Below are 20,129 nucleotides of genomic sequence, written 5' to 3'. Positions count from 1 at the left end.
AACGGCGCCCGGAGTGAGGCGGCTCCGGCCCCCGCAGCCGCGGGATCCGCGGTTTAAAGCGTCGGAAGCCCGTGCAGGTACCCCCGGGCACAGTCCCGCCCCCTCCCCCCCCCCCGCGCACAGTCCCGCCCCCTCCCCCCCCCGCGCACAGTCCCGCCCCCTCCCCCCCCCGCGCACAGTCCCGCCCCCTCCCCCACCCCGCGCACTGTCCCGCCCCCTCCCCCCTCCCGCGCACAGTCCCGCCCCCTCCCCCCCCGCGCACAGTCCCGCCCCCTCCCCCCCCCGCGCACAGTCCCGCCCCCCCCGCGTCGAAGCCTATTGGTCGGGGGCCGTGCGCCGAGCCCACGTGATGCGGCACGCTGCGCGGCCCGGAAGCCGGCGTCGCTGCGGGCACTGCTTCGCGAGTCGCCCCTGTCTGGAGCGCGCAGCCCGCCCTCAGGGCGGCGGTGGCGGCGGGATGTTGGCGACGGGGACGGAGAGTCTGCTCCGCCAGGCCAGGTGAGCGCGCTTTACGTCTCGGGCGTGTGGCGGTGGGTCTCAGCGCGGGGCCTCGGAGGAGGCCGGGCCCGGCGTGAGGCGGTCCGGGGGAGGCGGCGGGCCCCGAGCGGCGCTCTGAGGGAAGAGCGGAAAGCTGGCCGGGTTGGGACCCCGCGCGGATGGGCCGGAGGCTCGGCGGCGTCAGGGCCGGGAAAGCCACAGAGGCGCCGGGGAGCCTGCTGGACTGAGCCGTGGCGGGCTCTGTGTGCGAGGTTTGCGAGTCCGGTGCCTTCCGACGGCTTCGGGGAGCCGCGAAGGGTTTAGTGACTTAGATTCTCGCGGGTGCGCTGGGCGTGTTGAGGGGATGCTCCTCCGTCCTCTGGCCCCGGGTTGCCTCTGGACGCCCACTGACTAGTCGGTAGCTCTCTCCTCACCAACTAGCCACTCACGGGGGAAAACAGATGTAGACTCGGACCCAGATCCCGCAGTCCGTCAGTGTAAGACTCGATGCTACTCGAGGAGAAGCAAAGGCGGCCAGAACCATGGTTTAAAGGGAAATCCAGGTATGGATTCGGAGCTAGACCAGTTGGTGGAAAAAATTAGGCTCGTTGAAGGAAAGTTATGACCAACCTAGATAGCATATTCAAAAGCAGAGACATTACTTCGCCAGCAAAGGTCCATCTAATCAAGGCTGTGGTTTTTCCTGTGGTCATGTATGGATGTGAGAGTTGAACTGTGAAGAAAGCTGAGCACTGAAGAATTGATGCTTTTGAACTGTGGTGTTGGAGAAGACCCTTGAGAGTCCCTTGGACTGCAAGGAGATCCAACCAGTCCATTCTGAAGATCAGCCCTGGGATTTTTTTGGAAGGAATGATGCTAAAGCTGAAACTCCAGTACTTTGGCCACCTCATGCTAAGAGTTGACTCATTGGAAAAGACTCTGCTGCTGGGAGGAATTGGGGGCAGGAGGAGAAGGGGATGACAGAGGATGAGATGGCTGGATGGCATCACTGACTTGATGGACGTGAGTCTGAGAGAACTCTGGGAGTTGGTGATGGACAGGGAGGCCTGGAGTGCTGAGATTCATGGGGTCACAAAGAGTTGGACACGACTGAAGGACTGAACTGAACTGAGGCTCCTGTGATCTTAGGGAAGCAAGATCTTGAACACGTGTTAGGTTGTAAAGGCTGTGAATGGAGCAGAAGTTTGTTGTAGTCAAAATAACCCTTGAAAATCTGTTAGGCTAGTGTTTTCTCCCACTGCGTCCAAAAACGTCTCTGTTTCCTTCAATCTTGGACATGCATTCCAATACTCAAGTTCCACTATTCCAATTAAGGCTCGTTTGAATTTAGAAGCTCTATTAAGGGAAAATAGCTTTTTCAAAAAGTCGAAGTATAGTTGATTTACAGTATCAGTTTCAGGGGTACAATGCAGTGCTTCAGTATTTTACTGGATTATATTACATTTAAAGTTGTTATAAAATATTGACTGCATTGCCTGTGCTGTACCGTGTATCTGTACCTTGTTTAATACTGGTTTGTACCTCTTAACCCCTTCCCCTCCCCAGTTCCCAGTCTCCACGATAACGACTAGTATGTGCTCTGTGAGTCTGTTTTGTTCTATTCATTAATTCCGTTTTTTGGATTCTGCATATAAATGATAATCAGTATCTGTCTTTCTTTGACTTATTTCACTGTGCTTAATGCTCTCTGCGTTCTTCCATGCTGTTGCACATGGCAGAATTTCATTCTTTATGACTAAGTAATATTCCATTGTGTGTATACACATCACATCTTCTTTATCCAGTCATCTGTTGATGGACATTTAGATTGCTTCCATGTCTTGGCTGTTGTAAACAGGGCTGCTATGAACATTGGGGTGCATGTACCCTTGCAAATTAGAGTTTTTGTTTTCTTTGGATATATACCCAGGAATGTAGTTCAGTTTTTAGCTTTTTGAGGAACCTGAACAGTTTTCTGGTGACTACACCAATTTACATTCCCACCAACAGTGAACTAGGGTTTTCTTTTCTCCACTTACTCACCAGCATTTGGTATTGTGGTCTTCTCGTTTGATAGCCATTTCTGACAGGTATGAGGTGTTACCTCGTTGTGGCTTTGATTTGTTTCTCTCAGTTGAGCATCTTTCTATCTGCCTGTTGGCCATCTGTATGTCGTCTTAGGGAAAATGTCTATTCAGGTCTTATGCCCATTTTTTAAATTGCTTTTTTCATATTGAGTTGTGTGAATTGTTTATTTTGGATATTAAACCCTTGTTAGTCATATCACTTGCAAATGTTTTCTCCCATTAAGTTGGTTTCCTTTGCTGTGCAAAAACTTTTAAATGTAATAATTAGGCCCCATTTGCTTGTTTTTGCTTTTGCTTCCTTTGCCTTAGGAGACAGAGCCAAAACACATTCCCACTATTTCTGTCACAGAGTGTTCCGTTTTCTTCTAGTTTTATGGTTTCTGACCTTACATTTAGGTTATTTAATCCATTTTGTTTATTTTTGTATATGGTGCGAGAAAATGTTCCAATTTCTTTCCTTTACAGGTAGCTGTCCAGTTTTACCAAGCACCACTGCTTGAAGAGACTGTCTTTTCCTCGTGTGTTTTGCCCCCTTTGTCATGGGTTGATTGCCCATAAGTGTGGTTTTATTTCCAGGCTCTGTTCTGTTTCACTGGTGTGTGTGTGTTGCTGCCAGTACCGTGATGTTCACATAGTGATACTGTAGTTTTGTAGTTTAGTATAGTCTGAAATCAGAGAGCATGATACCTCTCTCCAGCTTCGTTTTTTGTTTTTTTTTTTAATTTTATTTTATTTTTAAACTTTACATAATTGTATTAGTTTTGCCAAATATCAAAATGAATCCACCACAGGTATACATGTGTTCCCCATCCTGAACCCTCCTCCCTCCCCATACCATCCCTCTGGGTCGTCCCAGTGCACTAGCCCCAAGCATCCAAGTATCGTGCCCCAAGTATCGTGCATCGAACCTGGACTGGCATCTCGTTTCATACATGATATTTTACATGTTTCAGTGCTATTCTCCCAAATCTTCCCACCCTCTCCCTCTCTCTCAGAGTCCATAAGACTGTGCTATACATCACTGTCTCTTTTGCTGTCTTGTACACAGGGTTATTGTTACCATCTTTCTAAATTCCATATATAAGATTGCTTTGCCTATTCATGTTTTAGAATTATTCTAGTTCTGTGAAAAAAACGTGGGTATTTTGATGGAGACTGCATTAAATGTGTAGATGGCTTTGGGTAGTATGGAGATTTTGGCAGTTTCAGTTCTTCCAACTCGCGTACATGAGATACCTTTGCATCTCTGTCAGCTTCACCTTCCTCTCAGTGTTTTATAGTTTGCAGTCTCAGTCTTTCACGTCTTGTGTGAAGGTTATTCCTAGGGTTGTTTTCTTTTTTTTCACATGATTTTAACGTGTATAGGAAAGCAACAGGTTTCTGAATATCAATCTTGTATCCTGGCAACTTAACTGAAGTTATTTTATTAGTTGTAGTAGTTTTTGGTGGAAACTTTAGAGTTTTATACATATATGGTATCATGTCATCTGCAAATAGTAGGTTTTACTTCCCTTCCAAGTTTTATGCCTTTTATTTATTCTCCTAGTCTGACTGCTGTGACTAGGACTTCTTACTTGCTAAAGTGCTCCTACAAAACACTACGCTGTGTTAAATAGAAGTGGTGAGAGTGGGTATCCATAGATGTGTTCCTGATCCTGGAAGAAAAGTATTTTTGGCTTTTCAGTGTTGAGTATGACGTTAGCTGTCGGTTTGTCATAAATGACCTTTATGATGTCCCCTTGATATCAACTTTGATGAGAGTTTTTGTCGTGAATGAATGTTGAATTTTGTCCAATGCTTTTTTTGTAGCATCTGTTGAAACGGTCACGTGAATTTTATCCTTCCATTTGTTAACGTGGTGTATTATACCAATTGATTTGCGGATGTTGAAGCATCCTTGTGATCCTGGAATGACCATGGACTTTTTTCTTTTTTTTTTTGCCGTACTTCATGGCTTGTGGGATCTTAATTCCCCGACAGGGATTGAACCTTCACCCTCAGCAGTGAAAGCGCAGGGTTCTAATCACTTGACCACCAGAGAACTCCCCATGATCTTTTTTTATTGTTGAATTTTGTTTGCTAATGTTCTTTTGAGGATTTTCAGATCTATGTTCATCATAGATACTGACCTGTAATTGTTTTTTTTTCTTGTAGTGTCTGCCTGATTTTGGTATCAAGGTAATTGTGGCATCATAGAAGGAACTGAAGAGTGTTCCCTCCCGTTCGGTTTTTTGGGGTAGTTTGAGAAGGATAAGTATTATCTGTCTGTGTGTCTGGTAGAGTCCCCTCATGAAGCTCTCTGGTCCCAGACTTTTGTTTGCTGGAAGTCTTACCACTAATTTAGTTTCACTGCTAGTGACAGGTCTGTCAGATCGTCTGTTTCTTCCAGTTCATTCTTGGGAATTGCATATTTCTAGAAATGCACCCGTTTCTTCTAGGTCCTCCCTTCTGTCTGTCTGAAGTATTGGTGCCACTGTCTGCAGACCTTCTAGGGTCTCACTTCACAGTCTCCCCCCTTGCATGTCTTCTCTGGGTCCTCTCTGTTGCTGACCACCCTGACCTGCAGGCTTGGCAGTTTTGTCCTTTACAGCCTGGTCTGTCGTCTCCGTCTGTCTGTCTCTGCTCTGGTTTTTGTATTTCCCTCTGTCTGCTGACTGTGGCCTTTGTCTCTTGTTTCTGTTTATATGGTGGTGGTCTGAGACTGTTGTTCCTTGAGGTGTGCCTGGACTGCTGTAAACTCCCCTCTTGGAACTGCTTCTGCCGCAGCCCATAGGCGTGGGGTGTGCTGTTCTCCTCCTGGGGTCTTTGGTGTCTGCGCCTCCATGTCTCTGTCGCTCACTTGAGCAGCATGTTTAGTAGCGTGCAGTGACTCTACGTGTTTGTGTTTTTCCCGTTTTTTTCTTCCTGTGATTCATTTCTACTTTCATACTGTTGTGGTCAGAAACGGTACTGGATGTCATTTCTGTCCTCTTAAATTTGTTGAGGCTCATTTAATAGTCTAACGTGATCTATCCTGGGAACATCCCATGTGCATTTAAAAGAATGTGTGTTCGGCTGGTTTTGGATGGAGAATCCTAGAGAGAAAGTCTGCCTAGTTTACGTGTGTCATTTAAGACTGCTGCCTCCCTGTTGATTTTATGTCTGAATAATAAGTCAATTATTGGTACAGTTGCTTCCCTGGTAGCTCAGACGGTAAAGAATCTGCCTGCAACACGGGAGATCTGGGTTCGATCCCTGCTTTGCCATGCTATGCTAAGTCACTTCAGTCGTGTCTGACTCTGTGTGACCCCATAGACAGCAGCCCACCAGGCTCCCCCGTCCCTGGGATTCTCCAGGTAAGAACACTGGAGTGAGTTGCCATTTCCTTCTCCAATGCAGAAAAGTGAAAAGTGAAAGGGAAGTCGCTCAGTCGTGTTCGACTCCTCGAGACCCCATGGACTGCAGCCTACCAGGCTCCTCCGTCCGTGGGATTTTCCAGGCAAGAGTACTGGAGTGGGGTGCCATTGCCTTCTCCGTCGATCCCTGAGTTGGGAACAATCCTGTGGAGGAGGGCATGACAACCCACTCCAGTGTTCTTGCCTGGGAAACCCATGGACAGAGGAACCTGGGGGCTGCAGCCCGTGGGCTCGAAGTCGGACACGACTGAGCCACTGCGCGCGGCGCGCCCACTGATGTGCGGTGTTGGAGTCCCTGCTGTGACTGCAACACTGCCAGTTCCCCCTTTTTGCCTGTTAGTGCTTAGGTGCTGCTTTATTGGGTGCGCAGATGTTAATAATATGTTTTGTACTGGCCCCTTCATCGTTGTCTTCTGGTAGACTGTTTAAAGGCTGCTGTGTCTGATCGTGAATGTTGCTGCCCTGCTTTCCTGTTTCCGTTTACATGGAGTATCTTTTCCCATCGCCTTTGCTTGCAGTCCGTGTCCTTAGTTGTGAAGCGAGTCTTTTAAGTAGCATGTATAATTGTCGGGTCTTGTTTTTAAACTAATCAGTTTGGCTTATGTCTTTTGATTGGAGCATGATACTCCATTGGCATTTACAGTGATTACTGATGGGTACTGGGAGATTCCCTGGTGGCTCAGATGGTAAAGCGTCTGCCTGCAATGCAGGAGACTCAGGTTCAGTCCCTGGGTCAGGAAGATCCTCTGGAGAAGGAAATGGCAACCCACTCCAGTACTCATGCCTGGAAGATTCTATGGATGGAGAAGCCTGGTGGGCTGCAGTCCATGGGGTTGCAAAGAGTCGGCCACGACTGAGCGACTTCACTTTCACGTTCTTACTGCCATCTGCTGCTCGTTTTCCAGCTGGTTTTATACTGCTTCTCCGTTGTTTCTTGAGGTTTTTTGATTTGTGGCTACCTGCCCTGGGGTTCACGTATGTGACCTTTGTGGTAGCTTCGGTGGTTGACCCCACAGCCTCTACTGAGCATTTGCGCTCACTCATGGGCGTTGTCCTAATCTATAAATTCCTATAACTCTTAGGGTCAGTGTAGTATGGATGAACTGTTTCCGTTTTTGCTAGTCTGAAAAGTTCTTCTTTAATTCTGAATGATAACATTGTTGGGTAAAGCACCCTAGACTGTAGGTTTTTCCTTTTGGGACTTTATTCTGGTCTGAAAAGTTCCTGCAGAAAACTCCACTGATACCCATATGGGGGTTCCCTTGTTAGAATTCTCTTTAGCTTTTGCCATTTTAAGTTTGGTGTGTCTTGGTATGGCTGTTTTGGGGTTCATCTTGTTTAGGGGTCTCTTTGCTTCCTGTACCTGGCTGTTTCCTTCCTTAGGTTCAGGAGGTTTTCAGTCGTAATCTCATCAAACACATTTCCGCCCTTCGTCTCGGGCCCTTGTGTGTGCGCATCGGCACCTTGCTGTTGTCCCGGAGGGGTCTTAATTGGTCTCCGTTTCTTAAATGTGTTTCTTTTTGCTGTTCTGATTGGATAATGTTCCTCTGCATCACACAGCCAGTTGTTATACTCCTTCTAGTATGCTTTCCATTTCAGTTGTACATATCTGCTCGGATTACTTTTTTATATTTTGTAGGTCCTTGTTAAAATTCTGTGTTCAGTTCTTCTCCCTAGTTCAGACAGCTTTCTTACTACTAACGCTTTGAACTCTTTCTGGTAATTATGTTTCAGTAGTTGTTTTCTCAGTCTTTCCTATCTCACTTTGCTTTAGTTTTCTGTGTCTGTGATATCAGGTGAAATGGTTACCATATCGTGTGTGACCTGTGCCCCAGGGTGCTGCCTTGGTAGGAGGTGGGCTGGAGACGGAAGCCATCACTGCCCTCGTGGGGTGGGGTCGGGTCCCACGGCTGGAGCAGAAGCCCTAAGGACGAGGTCCAGGCTGGTTCTGTTCCCTCTGAGTGTGTGCTAGTCCCCCTCCCAGCAGTGGCATCCTTGCCCTTAAAGGGGAGCAGGGCAGGTGCTCGGCTGGGCCGGCATGGAAACCAGCCAGCGCTTGCTCAGTCACATCCCACTGACTTGCGACCCCCACGGGCTGCAGCCCACCAGGCCCCTCTGTCCATGGGATTTTCCAGGCCAAAGGACACTGGAGTGGGGGATCTTGAGCCAGGGATCGAACCTGCGTCTTCTGCATCGGCAGGCGGGTTCTTTACCACTGCGGGCCCTGGAACGCCCGGACAGTCGCGCTCTGCTTCCTCTGCCTTAGTTGAGCAGCAGGCGAGCCTGTGCCCACGCTTCACAAGTGGAGGCTAGGTTTCTCACAGCCCTGCTGTTGGCCTCACTGGTTTTCAAACCAGCCAAAGGATTTGTCTTCCTGGTGTCGGAGCCCAAGGCTAGGACACGCAGTATGTGGCTCCACCCCTCAGTCCCCAGGAAGGCACTCAAGCCCCTGTACCCCCCCCCCTTTCCTGTGTCCCCTCCCAGGGGCACCAGTTCCTGATTGCTCCTCCGATTGCTCCTCCTCCCCAAGTCCATGTGGATCCCTCTCCCCAGGCTCGTTTGTTTTCAGTGGGAGCTGCCTCTCCATGGCTGTGGTTGCATGTCTGCTCTTGCGGGGTGAGCTCTGTGTCCTCCTGCTCTCTCACTCTCCTCGCCCCAGAAAATAGATGAAATGCTAGCATCTCACTTGACGTGTGATATGCTTGCCCCGCAGTTCTTGCCGGGACACGAAGAACTGAGACCCACTCACAACTCCCAGCTTCTCTTCTGTTCACGGTTATAAATTCATAGACTGAAAGGCAGAAGGAATAGCCCTATTTCTTATTTCTCTGTGTCTTAGGTGGATTGGAATTCCTGTCAAGATTTGAGGAAAGGTTAAGTAACTATCAGTTGTGTCTTACTAGTGTTCACTATTTCTTTGATTATTTGTGGCACTTTAAAACAAATTACTGAAGTTTTGGAGTTAGGCTTTGGAGGAAATTTTAGTTATAAATTTTTCAGAGATGGAAAAGATGGAGAAACTTATCAGAAGCATGACTTGTGAGCTGCAGAGGAATGTGGGACTCGGGTAAGCGGGGAGGGTGAGTGCAGGGCTGGGGGCGTTTCCTGAAGGACCAGATGACTATCCAGAAGCTCAGAGCAGGCGAGGCGTTATCCAATGAGGGAAGCAGCCAAGAGCGCTCCAGGCAGAGGGTCCAAGCCAGGCGAAGGCAGGCGAGCAGGACGCGGTGCCCTTGGAGGAGTAGGGATGGCTGGGTGCTTGTGCACTAGTGCCAGGAGTGTGAGAGCAGCCGGGAGCTGCTGAGGGTGTGGGCGAGGGGCACCGCCGTCTGGGACAGGCTGGCAGTCTCTGCCTCCGACATCACCCAGAGAAAAGCAGGCTGGACTGGCCCAGGGCTGAGTCTCTTCCACCCACTCACGCCTCCGTCTGTGTTTGTAGGGGGCTTCGCCCTGCTCTGTCCGGAATAAGGGGGAGTGGCGGGGGAGTCTGCTGGGACTTCTCTGCCAGCCCTCAAGTAAATGGGGAAGCACAAGCCACCGCCCAGGACCCCTCCACAGCCTTAGAGGCTGGGGGTGCACGTGCTCTAAGGTCAAAACTGTGGCCCCTGAGTGTCAGCAGAACGGATTTGGTGGGCTTCACCCACAGCTTGGCCCAGCTGTGTGCTGCGCCCTTCCGAGAACCCCCCTGAAGCTCGAAGTGTGGTGACTTGCTGGCATGTTACTTCTTCTTGCCTTTCAGCATGGAATGGGAAGCAGGCTGTCTTGAGACCTCATTCAGTATGGAACCTGTTTTAAATGCTTAGTAGATACATTTTAAATTAAGCATTAGAGTAATGTCATAATATTTGCTCTGTCATACTTAACTCTTATTCCCAGAAGTTAAAAGGATCTTTTGAAAAGCAACTTGGTTCAGACTAAAATCTCCCTTAGTTTTGACTCCTAAACCAAGTGGTTTGTTTTTCTGGTCCTGGAATAACAAACCCTGAGTGTGTGGAGGCTTGCTGTGGACGCTGGTGGCCTGAGGGTCTCCCGCCAGCAGGGGAGGGGGCAAGGACCTGGGTCGGGTGCCTGGCAGCGGTTCATCCCGAGAGGCCTCGGGCTCCTCTGCTCGGGAGGGCCTGCCCCCGACAGGGCGGCCTTTCCCGTTGCCCACGTGGTGGTCTCTCTGCAGGGAGGTCGGGGCGGAGGAGCTGGGCAGGTTCTGTGCTCGCGTCAGCGCGCTGCTGCAGGCGGAGGACTGGGGCCCCGATGCCCTGGACGCCCTGCGGAGGCTCTTCCTCATCGTGGCGGCCACCAAGTACAGCAGGAGGTGAGCACCCCCCCGGCCTCCGGGCGGCCCGCCCGGCCCTGCGGAGGCTGACCGGCCCCTGCCCCCCAGGCTGGAGCCCACATGCGTGGCGCTGCTGCAGACCACCCTCTGCTCGCCCCGCTGCCCCGAGCGGCTCCAGCTGCTCTGCGCCGCCGTGCTGAGAGAGATGGCACCCTCCGACAGCCTGAGCCTGTCCTGCGACCACGCCCAGAGCTCGCGGCAGCTGGGCTTGGTGGCCTCCGTGCTCTTAGCCCAGGTAACGTGACTTCCGCGGCTCCCCAGCCCACCCCTGGTGGCCCTGGGCTCAGTGATCCAGCCACCGTGTGCGCCCCATGAGCGAGCGGGCTGGGCCGGGCCTGCCCTGGTGATGTTCTGGGCAGAGTGGTGTTTGTGGGGGGAGTTGGTGTTCACGTTCCGCCAGGGGTTCTGCAGGGCGACCCGCAGCAGGTCAGGACCGTGGGCCAGTGCGTCATCAAGGTCCTGGAGAGTCGGCAGCCTGAGGGGCCCAGCCTGACGTACCTCCTCCCGGTCGTGTCCAAGGTCACCAGCCTGGCCCCGGACGCCCTTCCTGAAGGTCAGCACAGTGTCGGCAGGGGGGCAGGGGGGACCACCGGGGCCGCTGCTGGGTCCCAGGAAGCCCCACACGCTTAACTCTGTCCCCATGGTGTCCCCCCCAGAGCAGACCAAGGCACTCAGCAAGCGGCTGGGGGAGTGGCTCCGCTACGCCAGCGTCCAGCAGGGGGCGGCCCACGCCTCCGGGGGCTTCTTCTCCACGCCCAGAGCCCGGCAGGTGAGTCTCGGGGGCGGCGGGGGTGTGGGCCGCCCTGTCCTGGGGCCACCTGCGGGCTGCCGTCAGCTCCTCCTGCGGGACCACCGCCCTGGTCCCAGGATGACCCCTCCTGTCTCCACTCGGGCGTTGAGGGCGTGGTGCTTGGGTCCTGCCCTTAGCCCGTGTTGTGCCCATGATGCTGTGAGGAGTCTTGGGTCGTGCTGGTGGGGATCTGGAGCAGGGCCATGTCGCAGCCCAAGTGCCTGTGTTCTCGCATCCTACGAGGGCGCCCTGGCTGTTCTTGACCCTGCTGTGCTTGCTGACCTCCCTTGTCCCCTGCAGCCAGGCCCTGTCACCGAGGTGGATGGGACCGTGGCCACAGACTTCTTCACGGTGCTGTCCACGGGCCAGCGTTTCACAGAGGACCAGCGGCTCAACGTGCAGGCCTTCTCCATGCTGCGGGCCTGGCTGCTGCAGGGCGGCCCTGCGCGCCCGGGTGCTGCGGATGCAGGTAGGACAGGGCGGGCTCCTGGGCGCCTTGGCCAAGCCTCATGGGCTCCAGGATGCTTTTCCCAGACGTGTTGAGAAGCCAGACGTTGGAGTCAAACAACTCCTCATCCGCACGCCTGCTAGCGGTTTAGACGGTCCGGGTGTGTCTGCACCTCTGGTGTCCCGTGAGGGTGGGAGCAGGCGGGACTGAGCTCCGGCCCCTGTGGATGCTCCCCTGCCCTCCAGACCGCCCGTCTTCGCGAGCTGCTAAGCCATCCCCTCTCTTCAGACGACAGGTCGGAGCTGGAGGGCTCCACCGTGTCCGTACTCTCGGCCGCCTCCGCCGCCAGCCACCTGCTGCCGCCCGCCGAGTGGCTGCGGGAGAAGGCCCTGGAGTACTGCCAGCGCCTCCTGGAGCAGAGCGGCCGGCGTGAGTCCTGAGCCCGCCCCGCATCGCGTGTCCGCGCTGGGGTCCCCCCAGGTGTGGGCTCCCCAGCCTCCCCTTGAGCTTCCAGAACATGGGCCACCGCCTCACCCGGAGGTGCCCGTGGGACGCAGAGACCAGGTAGCCCTTTTCCCTCCCCCAGGAGCCCTGAGGAAGGCCGACTCGGACCTGCAGAAGGCGGTGAGTGCCGGCGGGCGGCCTTGGGCGGGGCCCGCGGCCCCCTCTGAGCCACCTGTGTCCCCGCAGTGCCTGGTGGAGGCCGTGCTGGTGCTGGACGTGCTCTGCCGGCAGGACCCCTCCTTCCTGTACCGCGCCCTCCCGTGTGTGCGGGCCCTGCGCACCCGACTCTGCGGGGACACGGCCTGCGTCCGTGCATTGCTGCCCATCGCCCAGTTCTTTCTGCACCACGGTGAGCGCCTCCTGCGCTGGAAAACGGCGCCGGGCAGGGGCACCTTCCTCTTCCCCGCCGCCGCCATAGAGCAGCAGCGTCGATGGGTGCTTAGCACTCACGTGCCGGGGATTTTTAAAACGTTACCAGGTTGATGTTAATCTTGAGCTCTCTTTACCAAGGAGTTCCCTAGAAGGTGCCTGAAGCCATCCCCTCTAAGGAACAGTCCTTGTCCGTCCTCAGAGGGGCGGGTCTGTGGCCAGACATTGGGGAAGAGCCGGGTGCACTCGGCCGGCTGTCCCGTGCTTGTGATGCCGGATGTGTCTGCCAAGGGTGTCCCGGGGACGCGAGAGGCCCTAGAGGCCGGGCCTGAGGCCTCCTGCCCTGATGGAGCCGGTGCTCTCAGGGGAGGCTGCCGCAGTGGACGCCGACGCCGTCTGCCAGCACCTCTTCACCAGGATCCCTTCCGAACACTTCCACAGCCCGATGCTGGCCTTCGAGTTCGTCCAGTTCTGCAGGGACCACCTCGTGCTGTTCGGCAGCAACCTGGACCTTCTCAGGACCAGCTTTCCCAATCTCTTCAAGGCATGTGAGCTGGGCCCCTGGGGCAGCGGGCACCCATGCTCCGGTGACCCGTGCCCTTGGGAAGGCGCGCTCAGGCTGGCAGAGCCCACGGTGTTGGTTCAAAGTTAGCGTCTCACTGGGCGGCTGCGCCCGCTGTCAGCCCTTTAGTGCCTTCACCTTTGACGGGTGTTTCTGGCATGTCACCGCGGAGCTTTTCCAGAATCAGAGACTTAGTCCTTTAGTCAGGAAGAAACGATGGCAGGTGGGCAGGACTTGATTGTTGGCACCAGGTGAGGGCAGAAGCAAGCAGGGTCCTGGGGAAAACGGTGAAGGGCACGTCCCAACCGTGGGATCGGGGGCACTGAGGCGCCCCTCGCCCTGCAGTTCCTGGCCTGGAGCAGTCCAGCCCTCACCTCTGGGTTCGTGGCGCTCCTGCCGGTGCTGGTTGACGCAGGCACGGCCGTGGAGATGCTCCACCTGCTGCTGGACCTGCCGAGCCTGACCGCGGCCTTGGACCTGCAGCTCCGGTGAGCCCAGCCCACTGCTCCCCATTCTCACGCCTCTGCCCTGCCTCCCGCGGGGGCCCGGTCCAGGGCGGGTGCCATTAGGGTGATGGCTGCTCGAGTCTCTCCCTGATCAGGGGCACCATGGGGCAGGAGCAGGAGCCACGTCCCAGCCGTCTCTGCTTGCAGGGCGTCACAGGCCGCATCTGAGAGGCCGCTCTGGGACGTCTCCGTGAGGGCCCCCGGCTGCCTGGAGGCCTTACGGGACCCCCAGGCCCAGGGCCTTTTCCAGCACCTGCTGCGGGCCAAGGCCAGCGGGACCGTGGAGAGGTAGGCCCTCTGTGGGGGCCCTGAGTGCGGGCCGCTGCGGCCGGAGCCCGGCCCCGAGCCTGCTGCTTTCTGACCTGGTGAGATAGTTCTGTTCACGGCCACCAGCAGCGCTGGCCGCGTGGCTGAGCACTTCCCGGGCACGGAGCTTGTGGTTTGTTCCGCTACGTAGTCCTGTCCTTGCTGTTCCGGAGGGTGGGGGGCACGCTGACTCCTTCCGCAGATGGAGGAAGTGAGGCTGAACACCCGAGAGGTGGATGCGCCAGGACTGGCCCCAGCCGCACGCGAGTCCCGGGGGAGCTAGGGCAGGCTGACGAGGGCAGCGGCGGGTGCTTAGGAGCGGGCCGTGTGTCCCCAGGCTGACGCCGCTCCACCAGCTGCTCCAGCCCCTTGCCAGCTGCGCCCGGGTACTCCAGTGTGCCCAGGCTGTGCCCACCCTACTCCGAGCATTCTTCGCGGCGGTGACACAGGTGAGCCTGCCTCCTAGGGCCTCCGTGCCCGCAGCAGAGGGCCAGCTGGAGCTGCGGGGCCAACCGCAGCAGTACGCAGTCAGGGCGCAAAGTGCTGCTCACAGCAGCCCCCAGGGCAGCAGACACGGTGGGGCCCAGCGCACAGGTGCCTCTGGGCAGGCACCCAGGCTCTCTCTCCCTCCCAGTTCGCCAGTGGGGCCCTGGCCAGCCAGCTGGCACTGCTGCTCTTGGAGAGAAGTGACTCACTTTTCCAGGTTGAGGGGTATGAAGCTGACGTGCACAGGTGGGTCTCTCCTGGCAGCTCCATGGGGCTCCACCCCTCCTGTGCCCTCAGCCCTGGTCACTGCAGACCCCCTCCCCAGCCTCACCCCCCAGCACTCACCCCTTGGCACTTCGTGGGCTGCCGCACAGACTCTTCCCACTCCAGAGAGTTGCCACATCCCCTCCCCTCCAGCTTCTCTTGGGCAGAACCTTCCAGAAGATGCCCTTTCTGAAAGCCCGACTTGTGTGGGCTTATCCCCTCGCCAGCCCGGCCCGAGGACAGAGCCCGCCCCACCAGCCGGTAGTTCCAGACAGGCCGTGGGGCTGGGGTCTCTTGAGCGGTGTCCTCTCCGACAGGGTGCTGAGCTCCCAGTTCCCGGCCCTCTGCAAGCTGCATCCCCCGTTGGTGGTTGAGCGGGCCAAAGAGCTGCTGGAGTTCGTGGGCAGCCTGGGGGGGCCCCGCAGCACTGGGCACATGCTCACTTCTGTGGTAAGGCGGCCTCCCCCTCGCCCTGGCCTGCGCCTGGCACGGGGCCTGCTGTGGGCTGAGTGCTGCTCCCTGCCCAGGTGTGGGCCGTTGGTGAGTACCTCTCAGTGTCCTGGGACCGGCGCTGCAGTGCGGAGCAGATCAGCAGGTTCTTCGAAGCTCTGGAGGCCCTGCTCTTCGAGGTCACCCAGTCTCGGCCTTCCGCCGCCCTTCCCAAGTGTCCTCCGCAGGTCATCACTGTGCTCATGACCACACTGACCAAGTTGGCCTCCCGGAGCCAAGACCTGATCCCCAGGTACGGGTTTGGGGCAGGTAGAGGGAACCTGCAGCCTTCCCGTGGGGAAAGCAAAGGGCTTGGCAGCCGCCCCCTCCCAGACACCTGGACACAGTGTCTGCACGAGCCTCCCAGCTGGGTGCCAGTGGCCCCGGATGTGGGCACTTTTTGGAGTTAAGGCCACACTAGCCTGTGCTCCTGGCGGCCGGGCCCCTCCCCGAGCCCCCGTGCACCTGAGGGGTGTGCCTGCGCTGACAGGCTGGGCCCCCCACCCCCAGGGTCTCCCTGCTCCTGTCCAAGATGAGGACGCTGGCCCAGAGCCCAGCCGTGGGCCCCGTGCACGGCGAGGACGATCTGGGAGCCGTCCGCACACGGGCCACCGAGCTGCTGAACCTGCTCAAGATGCCCAGCGTGGCCCAGTTCGTGCTCACGCCCAGTGTGGAGGTGTCCCAGCCCCGCTATCACCGCGACTGCAACACCGCCCTGCCCCTGGCCCTGGACATGGTCAGCCGGCTGCTGGAGCGCGAGGCAGGCCTCCTGCCAGGGTGAGGGAATGGGGGACCCAGTAGGCACCAGGCTGCAGAGCCTGGTGTTGGGTCCCTGCCATGGCCTCAGGGGTCGGAGAAACCTGGGAAGGAGGCGGGGGGAGTCCACCATCTCAGCCTGTCTCTGCCACCTCTGGCAGAGACGGCACTGACTCTCGGCTTTGGCCCCTGTTGGGGCTGCCTGTGTTCTGCTGTTATTTGGGGGCAAGAGGAGAAAGAACAAAAATAAACCTTCACAAAATATTTGTGCACACAAGGGCAGGGTTGGTTCCCTTTATGTCCGCCCAGGAAGCGGGCAGCCCCGCGTGTGGGGCCTTCCCCAGTGGTCCTCCCACCTAATCCCCACGTGTCCCCAGTGATTGAGGACAGAGCACTGGCGTGCAGTCAGAAAGGAGCCATGTCCATCTCCCAGAGCCGAAGGCTGCCACTGGGACGTGAGTCTGGTCAGTGGAGAGCTTTTCGTGCTCCTGAGTTTAGCTTGGAGACGGGAAGGCGGGTTGGGGGACCCTACTGCCTCCACAGGCCTGCAGTCTCCCACCCGCAGGACAAGGCCACCCCAGCACCTGCCGCTGGAAGCCGTACCCGGGAGATCACGTGCGCTCTGCTCTTCCCCCGAGTAGTGGACACACACTGGGTGCGGTGGGGCCAGAACCCCCTGCAGCCCCAGCGCTCCCTACCGCTCCTCCCCTGGAGTAGGCCTGCGGTACCCCCACCCGCGCCGGGAGGGGCCCGGCCACCAGGTGGCGCTGCTGCTCCGCGAGTCCCGGCCCGGCCGCCCGGGCCCCGCCCCTCCCCTCCCAGGGCGGGGCCGGCCCAGCCCTGCGAGCCCCAGCGAGCCCCTCACCCCTGCCCAGCCCTCCAGACTTGCGTCCCGGGAGGCCCAGGTGGAGCACTATGACCCCTAGAGAAATACTCCACTTTGCCTGACGCCCCGGGAGGCTCAGACGGAGCACCATGACCCCTAGAGAAACACTCTGCACTTTGCCCGACACCCCTTAATGCACAGCTCTCAGTCTTTTCAGGTCGTCAGATATTGCAAGTTTGGGTCACAAATGTGTGTAAGAACTACTTTGATAACATGGGTTTTGGGGGGGATCTTGCTTGCTTCCTCACACTGAGCCAGGGCCCCTCCGCAGTGTCCCCTTACCACACTCTTCACAGGGTGGACTTTTGTGGCGGCTGAGTCTACTTAAACAACCAGAGTTCAATCCTGACTGCCGCCCAGGTGGAGGTGGCGATTACGCCCCATCCTGCCCTGGTCTCGTGTGGGGAGCGTGCGCCCACTCGTCGGCAGGGCCGGGCGGCCCACAGGGCATCCGCACCACACAGGTGGACGCTGCGGGCCTGGGAGCCTGGCCCAGCCACGGTGCAAGGTCAAGGTCAAGGTCTGCGTGCCTGCAGAGCGCTCACCTGAGGTCATGCCCACGCACAGAGAGGAGGGCAGTGGTGGCTTGCAGAGACTGGGTTCTGTGGGGTTTCCCAACGTCATCCTGGTGCTCACTTGCCCACAGACAGAAAAGCACAGCCCCACCCGCTCCACACTCACCTGAAACAGGGAACGTGTTTGAGTGACTGTCGTGCCCAACTCCGATCCCACGGGCTCTGTCCATGAAATTCTCTAGGCAAGAATACTGGAGTGGGCAGCCATTCCCTTCAGTGGGGTAATAACAGTACCAGCCTCAAAGAACGGCCTAGGAGTGACCTGGGTACTTCCCCAAAGACAGGTGGCAGCCCACACTCCCTGCGAGAAGAGAAGCCCCGAGGTCTTCCCCCAGAACCGAGGGACCCTGCAGTGTGCAGGCGTCCCCAAGCCAAGCAGCACCACGGAGGTGGGGGGAGGTCGGTGGGCCTCAGGCCAGGTGCCAGCTCCCTGAACTTGTGCCCTTATTTCAATCTGGGGCTCTAAGAGTTTCTTCTGGGTTCAAGCATACATTTTAAGTGGCTTTTTAAAAGTACATTTCATCCAGGCGTCCTTGGTGGCTCAGTGCCCCTGGCACCTGTGCTCTGCAACAAGAAGCTGCCACGGAAGCCCACGCACCCCCGCCAGAGAGCAGCCCCCTTCCCCGCAGAGAGCAGCCCCCGTTCCCCGCAGAGAGCAGCCCCCGTTCCCCAGAGAGCAGCCTGGGCAGCGACCGAGACCGAGCACAGCCAAACATAAATTCAGGGAAAAAATGCATCTCATCCAGCACCTGGGCAGCTGCTTCAGGGCAGTCGGAATCCCAATGCCGACACAAGGCAGCCAGCAGGGCCACCCCACCCGCACCCCCCCGCCCCACTCTGCACTAACCAGGGTGCGGCAGGGAGTTCGTGGCACTTGAGGCACTTGGGCCTGGGACCCACCTGGGACTGGCTGGGCTGCTGCTCCCTGCAGGAGACTCCTTTCCACGTAGGCAGTGTGTCTACAGTGGACTGGCCAGGACCCCTCATCCCGAGTCTGCGTGCCCGTCAGAGGACACGGGCCCAAAGTCCGAACCCAGGCTCTGAGCCCAGTGAGGACGCAGCTGAACCTGAAAATGGTCAGCGCCTCACCTTGACACCAGCACTGACCTGTATGCAGCCCCGCTGCTGGGGCAGGAGGCGGGCCAGACACCAGGCGGATGCCAGGCGAGGGGTGTGAGGCCTGGGGAGGCCTGGGCACCCAGAGTTGGTCAAGACTCCCGCTTTATAGCCTCCCGAGTTTCTAGACCATCTCTTCAGGACCGTGCTGATCGCGGCACCCCGAGCGCAAAGCCCACTCTGAGGGGTGGGCGGCTCTCGCACTCTCCCTCCATGGCAGGGGGCTGCCTGGCATGGCCGGCTCCTCGTCTGGGGCAGGGGGAAGGCAGACGCAGAGTTAGAGCCATCCCACCACCCCGGGGATCCCGTGTTGTCACCAGTCTCCCACGCTGGTGGGGACGGGAGCAGATCCGGGAGCCCCCATGGCCCCTCTGGGAACCAGCATGGTGCCCCCTAGATGCCATGCCCTGCCACCCTCTGGAATACGAAAGATAGTTTATTGAATCTATGTTTTTCCATTAAAACCTTCAAACATAAAAGCTCTGTAACAAACATCACAACGTTGTCTGTCATATAAATAGAACGTACACGCAGGGACTGCAGGTGTCCTGCTGGGGGTGCACCTGCGAGGAACAGCCTGGCAGGAGAGATGTGCCTGCGGGACCCAGGGGCAGGCGGGCGGCCCCCCGCGCAGGGTGCCTAGGGGGGCGGTGTGCGAAAGCGGACCTTCCTGGCTGTCTCCACGTCAGACTTGGCAACCAGAAATCGCATCTTCTTGCCCCCGTGTCGAATCAGATCCACCGCCCTGAAAGCAGCCAAGGGACGCGGCCGGTGTAGACGAGCCCGCCCAGTGAGGACTGGGCGCTTGTCCAGTGGGGGGCAGCCTCCCCCTGACTGCTGTCCCAAGGGGACAATCAGAGGCAGTAACCCTGAGCCCCCCGAGTGGGACGGAGCTTCAGGATCAGAGAGCCAGGGCACCCGCTGCCACTCTGGAGCCCAAGGCACCTGAGCCCCTGGGTGGGCACTGCGGTGGCATCAGGGTGAGTGAGGGAAGGAAGGGCAGGAGGCGACACTGCGCTGCACTTGCTCATCTCCAAAACGGGCAGTGACAGGGCCCGCTGCTGGGCTTTGAGGCGGCAGCCAGGCTCGTCCCCCGGGGCGGGGCGCGGGGCGGGTACCTCGGGTAGCTGACGCCTGCCAGGCTGCTGCCGTTCACCTCCAGGATGCGGTCTCCCAGCGCCAGCCGCCCGTCGGCTGCGGCGGGGCTGCCCGGGAGCAGGGTCTGGATGTAGAGCCCAGGGGCGCCCAGGGGCGTGTGCTGCAGGAGAGGAGCAGCCTCAGGGCTCCGTGGGCCCTCGTCCGCGGGGCCCCAGCACCGGCACCTCCATACCTCCCCAGCCGGGCCCAGGGCGGCCACTCACCATCCCGTCAATGAGGCCCATGCCCAGCCCCGAGGGGCCACGCTCCAGCTCCACCACGAACATGTAGCAGAAGTCATCGGTGCTGGAGCTGTGGCTGGACGGGGCCGGAGGGGGCTCGTCCTCCGGGGCCGCACAGTCTCCTGTAGAACCAGAAAGTGCGGCGGGCGGGTGAGGGGCGGCCACTCAGGCCTCTGTCCAGACTCCCCCCAGGTCCAGGACCCACGTCCGGCTCAGCTGCTGCAGAGGACACTTGCTCCCAAAGGTCCAGGGGAGACCCGCTGGGGCCGTCTGGGGGACGGGGGCAGGCCAGCCGCCTGGTGCTGCCGCAGGACTCCACCCCTCAGGAGGCTGAGCGGGGGCTCTGCGCGTTCTCACCCGCCTTCCTCCCCAGCCTCACCCCCCTCAGCGGTGAGCCCCGTCTG

General features: G+C 57.7%; 2 protein-coding genes across 9 annotated transcripts in view; one reads left to right on the top strand and one right to left on the bottom strand.

Annotated features, from left to right (window-relative positions):
• Positions 1-346: 346 nt before the first annotated feature.
• AP5Z1 (adaptor related protein complex 5 subunit zeta 1) lies at positions 347-16,046 on the top strand. 6 transcript variants are annotated; one of them, XM_024984803.2, is made up of 19 exons: positions 347-498; positions 919-1,040; positions 4,719-4,742; positions 10,131-10,268; positions 10,338-10,524; positions 10,701-10,842; positions 10,946-11,058; positions 11,380-11,548; positions 11,816-11,956; positions 12,114-12,151; positions 12,218-12,380; positions 12,766-12,944; positions 13,308-13,450; positions 13,616-13,756; positions 14,112-14,223; positions 14,409-14,506; positions 14,842-14,974; positions 15,052-15,266; positions 15,524-16,046. In XM_024984803.2, exons 2-19 carry the CDS (start codon positions 985-987, stop codon positions 15,792-15,794), a joined length of 2,463 nt encoding a protein of 820 aa, XP_024840571.1. In that variant the 5' UTR covers positions 347-498; positions 919-984; the 3' UTR covers positions 15,795-16,046. The 6 variants fall into 6 exon arrangements, with proteins under 6 accessions (XP_024840571.1, XP_005225140.3, XP_010817826.1 ...); XM_005225083.5 differs by lacking the exon at positions 919-1,040; XM_010819524.4 differs by lacking the exon at positions 4,719-4,742.
• A 2,718-nt stretch (positions 16,047-18,764) lies between these two features.
• Positions 18,765-20,129, bottom strand: part of RADIL (Rap associating with DIL domain) — a 123,785-nt gene continuing 122,420 nt past the window's right edge. For all 3 annotated transcript variants that reach the window (XM_024984722.2, XM_059881208.1, NM_001163934.1), the window contains 3 exon segments: positions 19,708-19,847; positions 19,465-19,604; positions 18,765-19,091 (listed from right to left, as the gene is read on the bottom strand). In XM_024984722.2, the coding sequence (XP_024840490.1) occupies positions 18,986-19,091; positions 19,465-19,604; positions 19,708-19,847 (386 nt within the window). In that variant the 3' untranslated portion in view covers positions 18,765-18,985.

Source organism: Bos taurus, chromosome 25 (assembly GCF_002263795.3).
Source record: "Bos taurus isolate L1 Dominette 01449 registration number 42190680 breed Hereford chromosome 25, ARS-UCD2.0, whole genome shotgun sequence".
NCBI classification, from domain to species: Eukaryota; Metazoa; Chordata; class Mammalia; order Artiodactyla; family Bovidae; genus Bos; species Bos taurus.
Note: the sequence above shows the minus strand (reverse complement) of the source record. Positions and strands in the feature narration are given on the sequence as shown.

Coding starts and splice junctions, on each gene's coding strand:
- AP5Z1 (XM_005225083.5), top strand. CDS start 350: ATGCGGCACGCTGCGCGGCCCGGAAGCCGGCGTCGCTGCGGGCACTGC. Junction 14,507..14,841: donor TATGAAGCTGACGTGCACAG/GTGGGTCTCTCC, acceptor CCTCTCCGACAG/GGTGCTGAGCTCCCAGTTCC. Junction 14,975..15,051: donor GGCACATGCTCACTTCTGTG/GTAAGGCGGCCT, acceptor CTCCCTGCCCAG/GTGTGGGCCGTTGGTGAGTA.